The sequence below is a fragment of the Chrysemys picta genome, chromosome 4 (genome assembly GCF_011386835.1).
Source record: "Chrysemys picta bellii isolate R12L10 chromosome 4, ASM1138683v2, whole genome shotgun sequence".
NCBI lineage: Eukaryota > Metazoa > Chordata > Testudines > Emydidae > Chrysemys > Chrysemys picta.
The window spans coordinates 47,607,907-47,629,371 of NC_088794.1; the positions used below are offsets into that span (position 1 = coordinate 47,607,907).

At 37.7% G+C, this 21,465-nt stretch overlaps 1 protein-coding gene across 11 annotated transcripts in view; it reads right to left on the reverse strand.

Moving 5' to 3' along the window:
* Window positions 1-21,465, reverse strand: part of SBF2 (SET binding factor 2) — a 570,707-nt gene that overhangs the window by 213,349 nt on the left and 335,893 nt on the right. For all 11 annotated transcript variants that reach the window (XR_010600515.1, XR_010600516.1, XM_065592221.1 and 8 more), the window contains 4 exons: window positions 9,122-9,254; window positions 7,398-7,506; window positions 5,633-5,746; window positions 1,691-1,768 (listed from right to left, as the gene is read on the reverse strand). Coding sequence is in view for 9 of the 11 variants with exons in the window: in XM_065592221.1 (XP_065448293.1) it covers window positions 1,691-1,768; window positions 5,633-5,746; window positions 7,398-7,506; window positions 9,122-9,254 (434 nt within the window). In the remaining 2 variants the exon portion in view is untranslated. The remainder of the gene's footprint in view (window positions 1-1,690; window positions 1,769-5,632; window positions 5,747-7,397; window positions 7,507-9,121; window positions 9,255-21,465) is intronic.

The following is a 21,465-nucleotide window of genomic DNA, read 5'->3' on the forward strand; positions in this document are numbered from 1 at the left end:
TTCTATAAAGAACAACTATTTGTTAGATGACGGCCCTGAATTTCATTAAGAATGTGCTCAGTGTTGTTCTCTCCTCTTACAAATTAATTTAGAATTCAATAAAAGCTACTCTTATTGGCAGATACACTATTTATTTCAGGGCCAGACTGCTCACCACAGTTAGCACCAAATAGTTTATAGTAACTTGTATAAATTATAGAAGTCATATACACAGGTGTCCACCACAAAACATTTATCAGTCTGTTTCTCTTATGTTAGACAAAAATTATACAGGATTGAAAGCATCAATATTGTAATATGCACTACACCAATTTAAGACTACCCATAGAGGGTGAAATCCTGGCTTCAATGTTCAATGGAGCCAGGATTTCATCTCGACTTCAGGACTGAAAAATGAATCTTTTAAGGTGAAGCAAGAAATATAGAAAACCAGGAAAAATACTGAGTGAAGTTATGCTATTCTTATCTTTACTAAAGATTTCCATTTTATGTCTTAGATAGCATTACATACTCCTCGCCCCAAGTTTATGTTCACCAGAGCCCAATGCAACACTAAAAAGCTAGAATTCTCTTTGTAGTGTATAAATATACCATGTGTATGCAAAAACATAAAATATACTCCTAGTTTCCCTTTTTATTATAAAATTAATGAGTCCCATCTCTATTTCTCATACAGTCAGACCATTGCTGTAGCTGCTAGATAACCTACAGCATCTTTTTTTTTTTTTAAGACACAGAATGGCTTTCTTAAAGAGTTGAGCTGACAATGTTTTCCAAACAAAATTCTCTTTTATTCTCTCTTCTAATCAGGTTTTTATCTTGCAGTAATGGGTTCCAGAGATGGTGGTATCAAATTTCATAAGTGAATGCAAGTATGTTGATTTCCAGGTTTATTCCACCTTTTTGAGTCCGTCACTAGAAGCTTGCATTCTGGAGCACTCTCAATCTCTTACTTCTCTCTTCTCCTCCTCTATATTTAGTTCTCATTCACTTCCAACAGCACTGATTCTTCCTCTTCTTTCTTTGTTTTTTTTTATTTGTGAACTACTGGTCTTAGGAAATCTTAGTGATGCATAGTAATTTCTGGCTTGGCTCTCTCTCTCACTGGTTTAACACAGTCTCCAGCTCAAGCTTCCAAACCTGTGGTGAGTAGTTTATGGGTCTGTACAGTGCTCTCTCATGAACACCTTTCCCCCCACCACCTTATATTCTGTGGAATTTAAGTTTTCATTAAAAAAATTTCTAGTCTACAAAGTAACTACGTAACTGACAACTAGCCAGTCTTTGCAGGTTTAACAAATTTCAAGTAGGGGGAAAAATACTCTACCTCCCAAACCTATGTTTAAAGAGACCTAGTCTAGTTCAATAATAGTAATAATAATACTTTGCACTTCTATAGTACCCTCTACCTGGGCAATATTGATTTAGATCATTTCTCTTTTAACATACCAAAATAATGGAAAATAATAAATCTGTAGATTTCTTTTTAACTTCTTCTTCATATCATTTCTGTTCAAGAGAAAGAAGTGAATATTTATAGTATTTCCTAGCTAAAGAACTTTTTCCTCCTCATATATATTGTAGAAGAATACAGAAAAGTAACTACAGAAATCTAGCTTCTTAAAAGAAGCTTATTCTAAAAACTTAATATTTTTCTATTTATTACAAAGTCAGAAATAATATGTCTTACCAGCATTTTTGAGTGTGATAAACCTGTTCGTGGTGGAGGGAATGCATAATCTGCCGTTTCCAAATCGGGGTGTAAAACCTATGACATTTTTTAATTAATGAAAATAATTGTTAAAACGTGAATACAAATTGAATTGTTAACTTTTTTCCTGGTCCTATTTAATTGTTGTTAATACTCATTGCACTGTAAATACTTTAAAAATGATGCACACACAATTAAACCCTAAATACTACACAAAAATTAGGAATTAAAACATCCTTGTTCAATTGATGGAATACGGGGAGTATTTGCAATAGATTTTAGTTGGTGTTGAAAGCCAGGGTTGTCATCTTAAATGTCATAAGCAGCATTGTTAAAGTTTGTGCCATCACTATTATTTCTAATTGGTTTTGATTTGCAACTCCTGTATTGCAGAGGCTTATAACTGCAAAACATAAATATCTCTGGGATGAAATTTTTGCAAAAATTCTAAATCCGGAAAGGAATTTTTTGGAGTATAATGTAGCAAGAAAAATGTTTTAGGTTTTTTGCTTATTTTGCCTTTTTGATTTTTCCGTTCCTTTGTGCATAGCATTTTCTTTCGTAGAATTCAATAGTAATTTTATATAAACACTTGCTGGTAGGGCCAGAACAGAACTGAAGGTACACTCATTTAAATTACTTTTGCACTTCTGTATCCAGAAAATGGATTACATTTTCAGTGAGATTTGTCAGGTCATTAGTCAATAAAGAAATTATTTTTATTAGTAACAACAACAATTACGTGCACTCCTATAACATCTTTTGTCCAACCATCTCAAAGCATTTAGTAAATATTAAGCAAGATTCCAAAGCCCTTGTGAAGTAGGTACGAATTATTATACTGATTTTACATTTGTGTTAGCTGATGCAGAGAAGGTTAAGATATCTGCCTAAAGTCATACAGGGCGTCAGTGGCAGTCAAGAAAATAACTCAATTCTTCTGTAACTATATCTTATGGTATATGCAAAACATAAATTGACTCTCTATTGCAGAGTATAGTCTAGATTTTCAAATGTGACTAGTGATTTTGGGTGCTCAAACTGACACACATTAAAGGGGCGTGATTTTCATACAAAGCTGAGCACCTGCTCTCTGGAAATCAGGCTCTTCCAAGGTGTTTTGAGTTAAGAGCCCATAACTAATGATATTGGATGCTTTGGTTATTTGAAAATCTTGGCCTATTTACTTACTCTGTTTAAAAGTACTGATAATGAAGCTGTAACTTAGCCCTGGTAACTCCTCAGTTTTAATTCTGGTGCTAAGCCACTACATTAAAATAAAATCTATTGTCACACACACACACACACACAATCTGTAACTCCATCCAATTTTCTTTCATTTGTTTTCCTTTCTTCTTAGGGTTAAAACTTTTGCCTGAACCACACAGCAAAGCATGCACATGAAATGACCATGGACGAGCTCCAGTGTGGTCAACCCTATAAAAGAGAAGAGGAAGGAAAGATGGACGGAATAAGGAAAGAAAAGTGAAATAACCCAACCATTATAAAAGCTGTGTCGGGAAATCAGTCACCATGAGGTTGGCCCTATTGGTCAGACCAAAAATGTTGGAAACAGCATTTTTCAGTTTTTGATAATGCTGGATAAAGACAGTTCCTTTGATGACAGGAAGCTTGTGGTGATTCCTCAATGTGGAATGATAATCAAGCATAAAAAAATATTTACTGCAAAACTCAGCTCTTCTTTTACAATTCTTTTGCCAGGCATCACGGTAATTTAAAATTAAAATGGATTCTTGGAATTGTGCATTCAACTGAAAAGCCACCAAGGTAAATCATAATAAAGCAGCTGAATATTCAGTAATAATTGTTAAAGCAAAATATTAAAACAGATGTATTTCCAAATGTACTATTAGGGAGAAAAAGGTCACTTTCCCCTTCTCAGATGTTAAGAAGACACAACATGCCATAAATGAATGAAGTCTTAGGATATGTGATAAGTGGAATTAGTTATAAATCAAGAAAGATAATAGTTCTTTTAAAAAGAGTTGTTAACAGAGTAGTGTGTGCAATTCTAGGCATAGAAAGGTGAAAGGCATTTTTCTAAAAAGAGCAGAGGGAAGCAAAGAGTTCCTTATGAGGAAAGGCTTAATGAAGTGAACATGCTGGGTTCAACTTAACCCTGGCATAAGCTTCAATGGCTTCAACAGAGTTGAGCCCAATTACACCAAGGTAGGTTTGTATGTAAATAAATTAGGGAAAATCAATCTAAATGGAGCTACTATAAGTGGGATCATAACTGGTTGAAAAACCATTCCCAGAGAGTAGTTATCAGTGGTTCACAGTCATGCTGGAAGAGCATAACAAGTGGAGTCCCGCAGGGATCAGTTCTGGGTCCGGTTCTGTTCAATATCTTCATCAATGATTTAGATAATGGCATAGAGCAGTGGAGGGCAACCTGTGGCTCGTCAGGGTAATCCGCTGGCAGGCTGCCAGACAGTTTGTTTACATTTGCACGGCAGCCCGCAGCTCCCAGTGGCCGCGGTTCATCGTTCCCGGCCAATGGGAGCTGTGGGAAGCAGCGCAGGACGGAGGGACGTGCTGGCCGTAGCTTCCCACAGCTCCCATTGGCCGGGAATGGTGAACTGCGGCCACTGGGAGTTGTGGACGGCCGTGCAAATGTAAACAACCTGTCTGGCAGCCCGCCAGCGGATTACCCTGAGAGGCTGCATGCAGCCAGTGGGCCCGCAGGTTGCCCCCCACTGGCATAGAGCATACACTTACAAAGTTTGTGGATGATACCAAGCTGGGAGGGGTTGCAAGTGCTTTGGAGGATAGGATTGTAATTCTAAATGATTTGGACAAACTGGAGAATGGTCGGAAGTAAACAGGATGAAATTCAATAAGGAGAAATGCAAAGTACTCCATTTAGGAAGGAACAATCAGTTGCACACATACAAAATTGGAAATGACTGCCTAGGAAGGAGTATTGCAGAAAGGGATCAGGAGTCATAGTGGACCACAAACTAAATATGAGTCAACAGTGCAAAAAAAAGCGAACATCATTCTGGGATGTATTAGTAGGCGTGTTGTAAGCCAGACACAAGAATTGTAAGCAAGACACTCTACTCCGCACTGATTAGGCTTCAACTGGAGTATTGTATCCAGTTCTGGGCGCCACATTTCAGGAAAGATGTGGACAACTTGAAGACAGTCCAGAGAAGAGCAGCAAAAATTATTTAAAGGTCTAGAAAACATGACCTCTGAGGGAAGATTGAAAAAATTGGGTTTGTTTAGTCTGGAAAAGAGAAGACTGAGGGGGACATGACTACAGTTTTCAAGTACATAAATGGTTGTTACAAGGAGGAGGGAGAAAAATTGTTTTCCTTAACTTCTGAGGATAGGACGAGAAGCAATGGGCTTAAATTGCAGCAAGGGAGGTTTAGTTGGACATTGGAAAAACTTCCTAATTGTCAGGGTGGTTAAGCACTGGAATAAATTGCCCAGGGAGGTTGTGGAATGTCCATCATTGGAGATTTTTAAGAGCAGGTTAGACAAACACCTGTCAGGGATGGTCTAGATAATAATTGTCCTGCCATGAGTGCAGGGGACTGGCCTAAATCACCTCTGAAGGCCCCTTCCAGTCCTATGATTCTAAATCTGAGATGATGTTTAAGAGAAAAAATATATAAACCTCCAATATCATATCTGGGTATACCTGCATATAACAAAAATTGCTTGCCAAAGAGTAGACTGATGGGCCTTTAGGGCCCAGTGTAATCTCCATCTTTTAAATTCTAAGTATTTATGGTATTCACATACAATGCATTTAGGAGTTAATTCATCTTGCTTTTAAATCTTCATAAGTCATTTTCAAAATGTTTCATAATATTCAGAGATTTTATTTCTTCTTTTTACATTTTTAAAAAGATCTGGACAAGCTGATCAGGAAATGAGACGTACTAAAGAAAGAGCTGTTTGAGTTTGATGTAGCAGTGGCTCTGGGAGCTGAGATAGATGAATACATTCAGGAATTTTAATTGTGCCTCCATCCAGGTCTGCTATAATTACATCCAACTGAAAAAGAAAAACAAATATTTTATATATAGTATGTTCTCTGATGCACACAGTTAAAACACCAAATGGACATTTCAGATTTTACATATGATTTAACCTAAAATGTGTGAAGATAATATTACTTCACAATTCTATAGTGCCCTTAATGAAGGAGCTTGAGCACAAATAATATTAATGAATGTAACCTCAAAACACCTATGTGACTCAAACAGAGAGAGGCCAAACTTTCAAGAGTGGCCTTGAGTTCTGGGTGCCTCAGTTTTAGGGTCTCCAACTTGAGATTGCTCAGCACTTCTGAAATTCAGTCATAAGCTATCACAACTCCAAAAAATTAAAGGATACCTTGGCAAATGTTGGTCTAATTGAATTGCTCAAGGTCACAACAGAAGTCTGAAGCAGAGTTGGAAATATATCGCTGTCTTGACTTTACACCCTGCATCTTAATCGCAAAATCATTCTTCTGAGTTTTTCCTTCCCTCACCCTATTTCCTTCTGACAGGTTATATTGGTATTTGTAGAAGAATTTACAACAGGTTCAATTAATTGGTGTGTGAGGTTTTTTTGTTGTTTTTGCCCATTACTGATTGTCCTGCTTTATCTACTGGTACTTTTATTCCTGGGGGAATTCTGTGTCACTGTGTGTGTGCGGAATCCATGGCCCCCGCAGATTTCTTTGCTTCCCCACAGAAGTTCTTCAGAATGGCTTCTGAAGGGGACGCAAAGGGAAGCTGCAAAAGCAGTCATGCACCCCTGCCTGCACTGTTTGGGCACCTGGTGCAGCCAGTAGAGACATAAATCACCGCCGGGACGGGAGGGCTGGGCAATCATGTGTTTGAGACAGAGAGATACTCTGTCCCCTCTCAATCGCTATTGCGGCATGCTCAGGGTGAAAGGGCAGGGCTTTGGGGTGTTTCTGGGGAGGTAGGAGTGTCTCCTCAGGCAGAGCAGAATATAGCAGCTTGCCTGTTTAGTGAATTGTTCCCATTGTTATTAGTGAATTCCCCCAGGAGTATAAAACAGGTCTAAAAATTTTAAGGCTCCTTGCATTGTCAAAGTGGTGTAACGGAGTCTTATTGTACAGGACAGTGTGTCCTTATAAATGCTTATGGTGCTTTAGTGATTAGAATTGGTCTAAATTTTTGGACTGAAAAAATTTCCTATCAAAATGTGCTTCATGAACTGTTTGTTACTGACCTTTCTGGAGATGGTCAGTAGCCAATATAAATTGTGAGTTTGAGTCCCCAGCCCTCGCTTACTTTTCAGTTGCCTATGATGTAACACGGAGTATATGGCTGCATATATTTGTTGACTAATAACTAGCAGTAAAGGGTCAATACTAGTTACATTACCATTACAGAGGGGGTTTGGGGGATTTCCTCCAGTGCTCCCCACTCCCTTTCTTTATCCATTGTATCGTAGTTAAAAATAATTGAAACCAGAGCGATTATATTTATTTTTTAACAAATAAATATGCAGAATTTTAACATATTGTGTGCAAAATTTTTAATTTTTTGGCGCAGAATTCCCCCCAGGAGTATACTTTGTATGGCTATGAATAGCTTAAACTATAATGCTTGAAGCACAAAAAATTCTCTACACAAATATCATATTTGACACCATGACTGTACATATTCTTTTTAGGCATACTTACAAGCTCATGAATGTCAGCACAAAAGATGGAATGTACACCAATAATGAAAGGCGTTGGTGAACTGAGAACTTCTAGCAGCTGTGCAGGGAGAATTGGAATATAGGGATAACTGTGAAGAGAATTAATAAAAAGTTATGCTTTTTGTCTGCCCCATTACATGATGTCTTTCTTTACCTTCCTGCCACCTATTATAACTACTTCATAATTTGTCAATTAAAATTCTGGGGCATTCAGTACATCAACTATGAAGTACCATACTCAAAGTTATAAGGACATTCTGGCATGAAAATATAAAGAAGTCCATTATCACAAGGGGCTTGTAATTTCTTTATAAAAATCTATCACAAATAGATAAACTGTTTTTGAATATGCACGTAAACTAAGAAGAAAAGACAAAAAAGAATATTCATAGTAATCTATCTAGGCTCTTATATGGTGCCCATTAATGTGATAAATGTGTACAAAGAGATTATTATTGCACTAGAGACATTAGATCTGTTATGGAGTGCATACTAAGTTTTAAAAACATAGTACTTTTGAAGTAAAGCATGCAGTACAATATATAATGCTAATTACTGCTTTTGTACAGTGTCACATAATAATGAAATTCCCAAATGTAGAGTTTAGTGATGCAGACAATGTTTATTTAGGACTAAACTGAGAACACTGTACTCATGTTACTTGTGATCTGAGTCATATTTAAACATGATCTAAATTTAAAAAAATTGTAACATCACTGACACATGGCTCTCCAAGGTTGATTTTTACATGGGAAATTTCACAGATATTTTAACATTAAGGAACAATATTTCAAAATTCACTTTCAATCTGTTACGAAGTTTTTCTATTGTTGTTTAAGATACAAACCTGTCTTTGAACTATTTTGAACAAATACAAGAACTCTGCATACTCAATGTTAGAAGTATCTTTTGCAGACACTTGCGTTACAATTACACCTCTTTCATTTGTGCAACTAAGAATATATCTACACTGCAACTGGAGGTGGGTCTGCAGCTCAGGTAGGCATACTCGCACTACCATTGAACTACCTAACCTACCTAAAAATAACAGTGAAGACATGGTGGCACAGACCCCAGGACGGGCTAGCAATGTAAATACATTATTGAGGGTTCCCAGTGGGCTTGTTCAGCCTGCACTGCTGCATCTTCACTGCTACTTTTAGCCATGCTAGGTAGATTACAGCTAGCACGGATATGCTTACCCCAGCTGTGATGGCACCTCTGACTGTTGCCCTCAGATGCTGATACACTACCTTTTGACCTAAAAAACTGGGTTCAAATGTGGCTTTTTTCACAAGGAATTAATTTATTGATTGCAGTGTAGTCCATAGTGGACATCTGTACACCTTACAAAACTATCGCACAAACTGGCACAAGTGTCAGCCTCTGTTCGTGGACCATGACTGCATTAGAAAAAGAGATTTATAATCAGGTAGTATTGCTGTCAAGGTGTCTACACCGTATTTTTGTTAAATTACATACAATTTACATTGAAATGGATTAAATGAGAGTCTGATCGATGAAGTACACAAACCGTAAGACCAAATGTCTGATCCTGAAAGCCTTTCCTTATGTGGGTAATCCTTATTCATGAAAACAGTTCATTAAGTTCAATGGCACACCTTGCATGAGTAAAGATAACTTGTATAAATACAGGTTTTCAACATCAAGTCCAAAGTGTCAAAGTTGTCTAACAAAACTCACCTATATTTGAGAGGAAACATTAAAGACTCCAGTGCTCTACAGGCATCACTGAGCCTCTGAAAACTTGCAGAGTGAAAGAGAACCTTGTTTTCTGTAAGGACCGCACAGAACAAGCTCAGCACATTTTGGATTCCTTTAAAAAAAAAAAGTGTGCTTTACAAATGATAAACCCATAACCAAAACAGAACAAAGAATGAAAATGAAAAATTGTTAAGAATTCTTGGAGTCACTGGAGGAAAATTTGTAATAAGTATGCAAAGGCCTTATCCTGTGATTTTTCTGCCTTTTCTTTGACTGTCAGTTTTGTTTTCTATTTTTCAAGTTGGTATAACACCCAGTGAATAATTTCCAGTAGTTCAAATATTTTCTATTACACCTCCTTTTCTATCCCATTTCCAAGGATTTTCTCTTCTGAAAACAATCCTAACAGTGCTTAACAATGACCGCAATGGTAGTATGCAAAGGTAAACATGACTCTAGAGCCCATTGTTGGTGGCTGATCCAAGCTCAACTTCTGAACCTTTATGTACTATCTCTGTGAGTATTGCTGATCATGGACAAAGAGCTCATGAGGTTTGTCTAGGAAACACATTAATACTTTTATCTGTAAAAGTGTTTTCTGTGACTCATTAGGTTAAACAAAGGCCTGTAAGGCCTAGACACTATATTTGTGATTGGAAGGAGTTAAAGAGGAGCTGACTGGCTAAACAAGCCCTGCAAGATTGAGGACAAGACACATGAAGCCGATTAAACTGGTTTTGGTAAGATGGTATAAAGGATAACCTGTTGCATAGGTTACAAAGTAATGTACTCCTGGGGAAGACCAAAAAAATGCATTTCCTTTATACAAAAAGAGTCCCATCCTTTTAAATAGATGTGTCTTTGAGATATGCTAGAAATAATATCAGAGGGGTAGCCGTGTTAGTCTGAATCTGTAAAAAGCAACAGAGGGTCCTGTGGCACCTTTAAGACTAACAGAAGTATTGGGAGCATAAGCTTTCATGGGTAAGAACCTCACTTCTTTAGATGCAAGTCTTGCATCTGAAGAAGTGAGGATCTTACCCACGAAAGCTTATGCTCCCAATACTTCTGTTAGTCTTAAAGGTGGCACAGGACCCTCTGTTGCTAGAAATAATTAAATTTCTTGAGAAATGCTGGAATTCATAAAATTTCCTGAGGACGTAGACTGTGTTGTCACTAAGAGGGCTTGCATCACATATGTAGGGTTTCTCGTTACCTTCCTAATAAAGATGGGGGGGGGGGGGCTTGTTTACAGGCAATTTTCTGTAGTGATCTTCTAAAACAGCATAGTTTTGCCTAACTAAATTTTATTTAATGCTTCTTAAAATCAGTTTATATTTTCTGTATTGCCAGAAAAATTAGTTTCTCTTTAAAAAAACTGAGATTTGGAGCCTATTACATTGGGGGTAAGCACTTCATTCTGACTTCTGAGAAGGCTGAGTCAAGAGTAACATATTGGTTTGTGGTTACAAACTCCATCCACATAGTACCAAAAAGGGGCTGGCATAAACCAATGTAAACATGGAGAGAGACAAGCAACCTGAAGGATGGTAAGCCTTGTTGCAAATATGAATGCAGAACAGTTTACTTTAAAACATGGGTGATACCGTCCAATTGTTTGTATCTAATGAGTGCACCGGCAATGTCACGATTATATTCTGAAGAGTTAGATCTACTACTTTTCTTTCATCTACTTCTTGGAAGTTAATCTACCCTCCCACCCACTGAGAGATGGAAAAAAAGATTAGAAAAATGACTGGGTTGGCTGGAAGTTCATATTGTCCTAGTTGAAGAAACAGTAAGTTATGAATCTATAAGTCTTATTTGTATGGTATACTAAAAAAAGTTCTGAATGAGCTACTGAACCCATGTCTCTTCTCAGGTGGTTCTACATCTGTAAGTGAAAGTTCAGACAGCATTCCTTAGAGAGAGCAAGTAAAGACCAATATTCACACACTTCTAAAACTGTTTATAGACTCCAGACTCCAGCACAATCGCTAGCAGTATCTAGGCCAGGGGTAGGCAACCTATGGCACATGTGCCAAAGGCGGCACATGAGCTGATTTTCCTTGGCACTCACACTGCACGGGTCCTGGCCTCTGGTTCGGGGGGGCTCTGCATTTTAATTTAATTTTAAATGAAGCTTCTTAAACATTTTAAAAACCTTGTTTAATTTATATACAACAATATTTTAGTTATATATTATAGACTTATAGAAAGAGACCTTCTAGAAATGTTTAAATGTATTACTGGCACGCAAAACCTTAAATTAGAGTGAATAAATGAAGACTCAGCACACCACTTCTGAAAGGTTGCCGACCCCTGATCTAGGCCATGGGTTAATGGTACATTAAACATGAAAGGTTCTATAGAAAATCAAGTTTTTTTCATCTAGCTAAAACAACTTCGAGCAAAAATCACTTTTTAGGAATAAACCTGAAGTGGATGATAACAGGTTGACCTGAAACTTCAAAATCAAGCTTATTACAACAAAGGTTACAAATATATATTATTAGATTGCTTCATCATATTCTTGTAAGAATCTGACATAGCAGCTGACTATAGGTATATCTGACTCACAAACCATCCTAGAAGAGCTTGTATAGTTCTACTAACTATGTTATAATAAAAGAAAAAGCTACTGTGCTCAAAGCATTCTGGAAGGAAGGCAACTCCTATAAAACCCAGAGGAAGGACAGGAACATCCATATTCACTTATTAGAAAGTTTTGGTGTACCAAAATTTTCTCAATGCTCGTCTGATCAACATCTGTAAAGAAAGATTCATTAAAAAGGTAATTTTTCCCCTCCCATCCCCAAGTCACAATATTTGCCTTCTAACATGAGAGACCACAATAGATCAAAGATTTTCCTGATAAAAATGATTACAGCTGTGTATTATAAATAGCAGGGGGGGGGGGGGTTTAAACAAAATACTCTGGTGAAATCAAGCTGTGGAGACAAAAAGTCCTATTTTTTTCCCAGCTATGTGACATAAGGGGTTGCAGTGGATTATGATGAATGTAAAACTTTAAAAAGTATCTTAATTCAAATACCTTGGATACTCAGTAAACTATTATCTGGGATCAACCTTTTTTTGGGGGGGGAAATCATTCTAAGTACATGTTCACAATCACATATCAAAACAATACAGAGTTCTAAAAACTACCAGCATAATTAAGCTACTGTTGACAAAAACATTAATAAGGAACAAAATTTGCTGTTATAATAAATTACAGGTATGTTCAATTTAACTAATAAAGGACTGCCATTGTCTCAATATAAATGGTATATGTCTTTCAATATTTATACAATGTATCCATGCAGCTTATTTTAAGATATAATAAACTTCTTACTAACAGGATTATTTTGGAAGATTTCCAGTATGAGGTTAGTTCTACAGTCGCTTTAGGAAGTTGCTTGAGTGATTAAAAGACCCAATGCTCAGGCCATCTTCACAACCAGGTAAATATTTTAATGGATTACTTGTCCAGAACTAAACCTTAGGAAAGTTTATTTCCTCTGAAACATTTGTATTTGTCTGTCAAACTCTTTCTAACCCTGGCAGGTCATTCTTAGTACAAATTTGCTTCACCTTTTCCTCTCCTACCTTGAATCCTGTTACAAACAACCAGTATATCACAACTCTATGAAAAAGATCAAGGTCCCAATTTAAAATGTATTCCTTATACATATATGCACCCACAGATACATATTTTTACACATATACCCACCTACTCCCCCACACATTTTGTATGTATACACAAACTGCATAAAAGTGGGTGTTTTAGCACCACTTGTGCCACATACACTATTTGTAGAAGTCTGAATACAAAAATAGGTGCACAAGTGAGCACTAAACTCCAGCTTTTTTAAGAACTGGCCCTACCTAATATTTTATGTCATTTGAATGCTGTATTCCAAACAAGCTGACAGATAAAGAAGCAGCTTGAGCCTCTAGTTCTAGTAACTGCCTAGAAAGCAGTCATTAATATGCTAGAACTCAAGTGGGGGGGGGGGGGGGAAGAAAACAGAATAGCAGTGAGAACAAAGTAGTTGCACAATACAATATTACACAGCATGCCAGGGCAAACACCAAACTAGTATACTATTTTACAGTTGAGAATCACTGCTTGCCAACAGCATATAGCATTCAACTCACTTCTGATAGTTTATGATACCAGATTAAAAATTCCCCTTTTTTTTAAATATTGGTCCGGGACTGACTACAGGAAGTTTTGGACTTCGGGTCAGTGTATTTTTCATTCCTTGATTGTTTTTCTGTTAGACACTCTCAGCTCTTAAGAATATCACTTCACGTACAAGCATGTTGGAAGCTAGATGGACTATAACTCTATGCTGAAGTTTAGATGAGTGAGCACTTTTCTACCTGTTGAAATTTGATCTTGGATGCAAGCAAAAATGTCCCATAAGTTTTTCATTTGCAAAAAATCTTCTGAAACAAATGGTAGAATAAGTGATTAGGCATTTGAATTCAACTACACGGAGTCTGGAGTTCATCAGTTCTGTCTTCATCACTAGGTGTTATCATAGATAACAAAATAACTTTTTAAAAGGCCAAATATAATAGGATAAGATGTAAAGAAAGTATGAACAAATTAAATTATTTATTTGCAATTCTTTAAATTAAAAGAATGGGCAAAATCTTTCAAGAGCATTAAGCCGTATCACTTTTAAACACACAATGGAATCTGAATGTTGTGGTCAGTGTGTAAATATATACCATACATACAGAAAGCACACATTTATATATGTAGTACATATATATCTGTGATATGTGTGCGTGTGTGTGGGGGGGGGGTGTATATTGCACTATGTAATATCTGACAATTGACTCTTTACACTCATTCATAAATTCAACTTTGACCTGGAATTTTCCATGCTTGGTCTCTGCCAATTAAATTGTTTATATTTTTAAAATCATTCAGACTTTTTTTTGAGTTCTGAGCACATGGACATCAAACCATCACCACCATTTCTCTTTGGAAAAGAAAACCTGGCCACATTTTTTTGATCAGATTACAGCAGTAACAGATGAATGCAGTTTGAAACTTGGCTTATAAACAGAGCTCAGCGAGGAGTCTTTTGTGCTTTATTAAAATTGGAAAAAAAGGATTTTCAAAAAGGCCTTAAATTGTAAGGTATGCACTTTATGCTATACTGGAAGAAGGACATGAGACACTGGATGTAGTTTAATTAGGCCACAACTTTATTATTAACTGTCTGGGGCTACCTAACAGACAAAAGTATACAGTGCAGGTAACTCCATGATCATTTCAATATTTACTGAGGGGGGCTTCCCCACCCCTTTTCTATCCTGGTTCCCAACCAACCCACTGCTGGGACCTTACAATCCCCCTCCACTCTCAAATGAGGGTTAAGGCGGGTTATAAAGGAGAGGGGGGTGGCTCTGCTGTGCCAGTCATAGGAGCCTCAGTTTTCTGCTCCTCCGGTTTCTGCTCCTTTAATAAACATCTCCTTAAAATCCTTTACCAAACCATTTATCTGATCACTGTATCACTTCCCTATGGAGTGCCAGAACTAAACATCTGCTACACACTTACATAATGAGTTGTGACATCATATGTTCACCTCAACTAAGCCCCCATCCCTGAATCCTGTGGGGAAGGCAACCCGCCTCCCCCAGTCTGCCTTGGCCAATCTGGCAGCAAGGGAAAAATTCCTTCCCAGCCCCCCAGTAAAGGGGTGGCTAGCACAGTGCTCACAGCAGAATCTGACCAAACCTTGTATTTTGCCACTTTCAAGGGTGGGAAGATGGGTGCTGCTCCTCTTGGTCTAGGAGAAAGAGGGCTTCTCCCACCCAGCTGTGACCTCCTCTCTTTCCAGTCACTTTGGGGGGAATGAGTCAGCATCCCCATGCTGACCTCCTCTGCATCTGCAGCAACATCTGTGCCTTTCTGCCCTTAAAGTGGTATGCCCCTTCCCCTAGAAAGCCAGACAACGGTCCTCCACCCCCGACACTCCCCTTGCTTAAGATGCGGTGCGGACATAATCTGTGCATACCTTTCAAAAGCCAGTTTACAGACACAGTTCCCTAGCTCTTTGGCTTTGCACTCCAGAATGAGACATTTAGAGTTTGGGAAATATGAAGTCTATGCCTAGGGGCAGGTTCTTCAAACAGTATCCAAGCTGGGGAGTTGGTCTCCATACATCTCTTGGACCTTCCAGTTTTTTGGTTAGTGATCGGGTCCTGAAGCTATCCCATGTCCCCGTGAGAAGCTGGTCCCCAGTCTAAACCCGACTTCCTCAAAGGAGTGTTGTAGGTTTACTAAACTTACATCAGTAAACTTCTTGGACTAAAACTTGTCTCTCATATACAGACTGATTTTGAAACTTGTGTGACTCTGCTGTGAGATATTCATATTGTATTATTTTATTTATTTGTTAAACACCCTATATAACACACAAAGCAAGATTTTAAAATTGGGCGTCTCAAGTTAGATTCCTACATCCATGTACAGACACCCGAAGAAGAGATGAACAGCAGCTTAGTACAAAATTATGTGTTTATACACATATATTGCAGCATATCTTTACAATATATTTTTTCAAAGATATCATAAGTTCAGTATTAGGTTTCTGAAATCAATCCATATCTGATATCACAGCACTAACTCTAAAATTTGTTTACTTATTTTTCTTCCTTTCTTAAATCATTTGACTAATCAGACAAACAACCAAAATGTTATTTCAAGCCCTGAGAGATATTATTGCAAGCAATACAGAATAACAACTTTTGAGGATTTTTCATGCTACAAAGCAACCTTGAACTGCTTAGTGACTTCAGACTTCAAGGTACATCTGATGTTAAACTGTCAGGACACAAACAGACAACATGAAAAACAACAAACAAGTTGATTTTTTCAGATTACTCATCTAACAATCCACAAGCAGACATACATCCTGTTGAACCTTACACATATGCTGGAAAATTTTAAACAAGGCTTCCTGACCTTTGCTGTTTTCAAGGATTTAAAGGATTTGTAATATGTACTAAAATATCTGACATCCTACCCTAACAAATGTATTAATCTGTCTGCTTCCTGTTGTTCTGCAATACCAATTTAAGCACTGCGTATGTGCAGACACAAAGTTTGTCAAATTGTTAACTGTATTTCACAGTGCAATCTTTCATGAGATTAAATTACTATTGCTAACTTTTTAAAAACTTTTTTATAGTTAAAGTTTTAAACCTAAGATTTGGGAAATTTACCTAGCACTATAGACTCAAACCAATATGCTGCAACAGGTTTCTGGCTCTTAGAATAGTGGGCAATAAGGAAAAGCTTACCCGAAAAAGTTACCCAATTTGGCCTGACTAATCCAGGAAATGGGTCAGCAATGACCGAAAAGCTTCTCTAAAGAACACTGGAGGTTGACGCTGCCTGTTACAAAGGTTTTACGATTTGTACAGTGCAAAATCTCAAGGCGATTAGGAAACAAAAACAGTTGAGAAAAACACAGAAAACCTTTCATTTTTATTTTTAGATGTTACAGACAGTAACTACAGAGGCACTTTGCTGAAGTACTGCTAATGAGAAGACAGATATTCTTGACTAATAAATAAAAGGCAACAACTTTACTCAAACCAACTCTCAAACAAGTAACCCCTGCCAAATCTAATTTATTTTCCCCATCTATCATCATAAGATATGGCTATCATCAACCTCTAGGAACATTTATAATACAAACTAATAAAACTCTGTCACCCAATCCAATATCGGTTCATACATGCAAAATTACTCAGCCCCTTCAGACAGAAAATGGGTGAACTGAGCATCCCTAAAGGTCAATTTATTTGGGCTTTGCCAGACTAAAGAGTAGAGGAGCAAACTCTAAATTCCAGAGCCTTCAACAGATCATCCTGACCAGTCAAACATATCTCAGGAATCAAATGTCCCTGATGATTTCAACTGCTGGGATAAAGCACAGAGAACTGATATTCAAGTTACATAGAACCCAAACCAAAAGGGGCTTTATAGATCAAAATCAAAACTTTGAATTGGACCTAGAAATGAACATGAAGCCAGTTTAGTCTTTGGAGCATAGGTGTAATGCATTTCCTACAAGGAGCACCATACAGTAAATGAGACATTGCCTTTTGAACTAATTGAAGTTTCTGAGAGAGGCCTTTAAGTGACAGCTCAACTGTGTGGACTACTAGGATTCCAATATAGAGGTGACAAAAAGCATGCATCAGCAGTTGAGTGTCCCACAGGACATCAGGTTGTGAACCCGAGTCACCGACGGAGGCAAAACATCTTTATTTGAAGGGACAAATAGAATCATAGAATATCAGGTTTAGAAGGGACCTCAGGAGGTCATCTAGTCCAACCCCCGATCAAAGCAGGACCAATTCCCAACTAAATCATCCCAGCCAGGGCTTTGTCAAGCCTGACCTTAAAAACCTCTAAGGAAGGAGATTCCACCAACTCCCTAAGTAACCCATTCCAGTGCTTCACCACCCTCCTAGTGAAAAAGTTTTTCCTAATATCCAACCTAAACCTCCCCAACTGCAACTTGAGACCATTACTCCTTGTTCTGTCATCAGGTACCACTGAGAACAGTCTAGATCCATCCTCTTTGGAACCCCCTTTCAGGTAGTTGAAAGCAGCTATCAAATCCCCCCTCATTCTTCTCTTCTGCAGACTAAACAATCCCAGTTCCCTCAGCCTCTCCTCATAAGTCATGTGCTCCAGCCCCCTAATCATTTTTGTTGCCCTCTGCTGGACTCTTTCCAATTTTTCCTCTATTTCCTACAGTTGTTTCTTCATAACCTATTAGCATTACCTACATATATTTTATCCAGGTTGAGCTTCAGGCAGGTAGTTCTCACCCAACTTCAGTATTGTCTAGTCACTAGGAAACCGGATCAGCCACAATGTATGGCACAATTAGAGAGAGAGAAAGAGCTGACTGTAATCTTCATGCTGATGCCACTGCCACCCAGTGATTCCATAAACCAGTTGAAAAGGAGGAGTGAAAAAACTGAACTCATCAGTTCTGCTACACAAAAGCACCTTTGCAAGCACATCAGCAATTGCCCAGCTATACTAAACTACTTGTAGTCTCCGACAGAGAAGACACTCAAGTGCACCTCTGCCAAAGTCCCCAGGGCACATCAACACAAAACTCTGTCCAGGCTACATCAGGTAAAGCTAAAGACAACCAATAATAAAATAATTAGATAAATGGGTCTTCATCCACTGCCAGATAGAGACCATTGATCAATGAGACCAGTACAATCTCCATGCCATATTCAAACTTAAACCTGGGATGAAGGTGTAAATCAGAGGGTGTGATGAAATGCACCCGTGTTCACACCCTACACACTATTGTAATAATCTTTGTATAAGTTTGCCTTGTGAGATATCATTTGAAAACTCATAACTTGCTGGTCAGTATCGTCATGGTGAAATTTATGTAGCAGCATTATGTGAAAAGTTATGAAATTCCCCAGGCAGAAGTCATTACACAGATCTGTTTTGAATAAAGGAGTGTTTGCTTGTCTTAATTTGCATTTAAGCAGTAAACAAAGTCTTCAAACAGAAACAGGGAGGAAGGGAAAACAAAGGAAGCTCACACAGATTAAAAAAACAAGCAGGGAACATCCTTCCACACAGACAGTGTCTCCTGGTTCTCAGCTGGAAATGCTTTTCAAATATTTTCATGATAATATGAGGTAACAGACAATGGGGGGCATTACAGAGAAATAATAGTCCAAGATACCTAAACTACACTGAGTAGTCATGTGGAAAAAGTGTCAAATATACATTCCATAATATATCACCTTGAGGTATGTGTATTTAACTTACACTGGCAATTAAAGTCTTATACTGTAACAACTGTATGTTCTGCCCAAGATGATGTCTTAAGAGGTACTGTACCATTTTAGTCTCAATTATATAAATTGTAAAAATACATGTTTTATAGATACTGCTTAAAAAGAACAATTATTCAGTTACTCTTATTGTAGTAACATTTTCCAAGACTTTATTCTTTGTGTAGATTTTACTTTTAATCTCAGGATTATAAACTCTCCTTTGTTTCCTTTGAAAAGATAAATATCAAATCAAAAGAAATTAGACTACAGTAAAGAATAAATGCCAGAGGAATGTGAGGCAGTTAGGGCTGCATGTAAAAACTGAACCTCAAGATTGTGATTTTAGGAGGCAAAGACTTCTATTGTGACTACCTTTCTCCGAGCTGTAGAGCTCAACCAAAATGTAAAATGGGAAGTAATAAGTATGTCAGTTTGTCCCTCTATCTGCATGGCTGAATGAATGTGTAATTGCTATTTTCTTAAGATTTCAGTTCCAACATTTTGCTAGCTTTACATTTTTAAAATGATTTTTGAGTCAGGAGTTTTACAGGATTGTTGAGATAATGTCTATTGACCCATGACCTCTGGACCTGCTGACAGACTGGATATATTTTTGGATCCATGGACTTCCTGAGTCTTAATAATTGGAATGGGGAGATTCTGTATTAGCATACATGGGCCCCGCTGTGTGATGTCAGTGACCTCAGAAGGAGAGTGCTCTATTTTGATTTGCCAAGGGACTTCTGAGGAGGAGTTCTCCAAGGGGGAGGAACCAACCAGGCCCCTCCACCTTCAAAAGGAAAGTTAAAAAACTAAAGGAAAGGAAGATAACTTCAGTTGTTGGCATTCTGGCTTTTTGGTCTACATTGCCTGATGCTGCGGCCACTGGCTTCTGGCCATGCAACACTACCATGCCTGACCAAGAGGTCTGTACTTCCTCCCATCGGGCCAGTGAAGGATAAGAGTCCAGCAACATGCTAAATCTAAGATCTGACATCTACAAGTACATAACCTTTAGTCAGCCAACAATTTCATCAATATTAAAACATCTGAACCAATAAGACCACCAGCTAATCGTTTCAACCCCATGTCAATTTCCTGAAGCTGAATAAAATCACAAGAGTCATGAGAACCTTCCTGCATTGTGTCAGTATTTTTGTTTTATTTTCTAATTTTTATCAGTAGAAGGACACACTTGTATTTAACATTCTTCAACTTTTTTAAAAAAAGTCCTGAAGATGGCTGGCAGAGCGTGTGTGTGTGTGCATGCATAGAACTCGCAGACTCCGAAAACGGTGCTTATGGAATAGCTCCTAAAATACCTAAAACAACCCTAGGTTAAACAATCAGCTGGTTAAGAAATCACACATGCATATATTTCTTGGGCTAGTAGTTATATCTTTAACCCTGAGTAGTCATGCATTTTCACCTCAATTGTCATTTGAATATTAAATGTAACAAGGTGTGTCATCTTGAATTGTATTAGAACGTTTACAGTAACCTTATATTGGGAGTAAGAGACTGGCAAGTACTACCTAACTACTGATAATTTGGGCATGCTGTCTTAACTAACATTAGAGCTGTAGTTTCAACATTAGCTTCAACCTGGAAGTGATTTGACCCTCCCTGTATTAGCTATTTGGCTAGAACATAAATAGATCTATTGGCACTGTGTTTGATAATACCCTGTTATTTCTGAAGTTGATAGCTAACCAAGACTACTGTCTTCCCAAATCATTACACAGAGCTTATAAAGAATGGTTGGTCTTTTTGATATGGTTTAATCAGCTGGTAATTAAACTAATTTGAGGTTTGATATTAACATACTATATTGTAATATGATTTGTTTCTATGTATTTTATGATTTTGATTAGTTCCCTGTAGTTTAGTTAAGATAATAAAATATTGTGACCTCAGAACACCACCGTGCCAGATGGCAAAGGGCTCGTTTGTATGTAACAATAAAACTCAGCTGGCCTGACCAGCTCAAAACCCTCACACTCTGTTGTCAAGATATTGATTTAAAAGGTGTCATGTAATATACCATTTGAAAACAGGTACAACATTTGTCATTAAGATCATTAAGAAATGTTTGTAACAACACTGTACATGAAATTATGGATATTCTCTGATATTATGCTTTGGAGACTAAACAGATAAAAGATGCAAAAGAGGTTTTTTTCCAGATAACAGGGCAGGCAAACCGAGCCAGGTGTGACCAGAGATATGGACAATGGACTATTCATTTGCATCAGAGATTACAGGAAAATCATTTGCATTGTAAAGTCACAGGAGATTTCAAAATCAACCTGGTGTCGGCTTCGCAGGGCCAAACTAAGCTCCCAGGAGGACTTCCTGACTTTGAAATCAAAGATAAACTTTAGGGATATATGGAACTGCTGAAAGACTTTGAAGCATCCATCTTGAGTGATCAAAGACATTTTGAACAATCCACACTC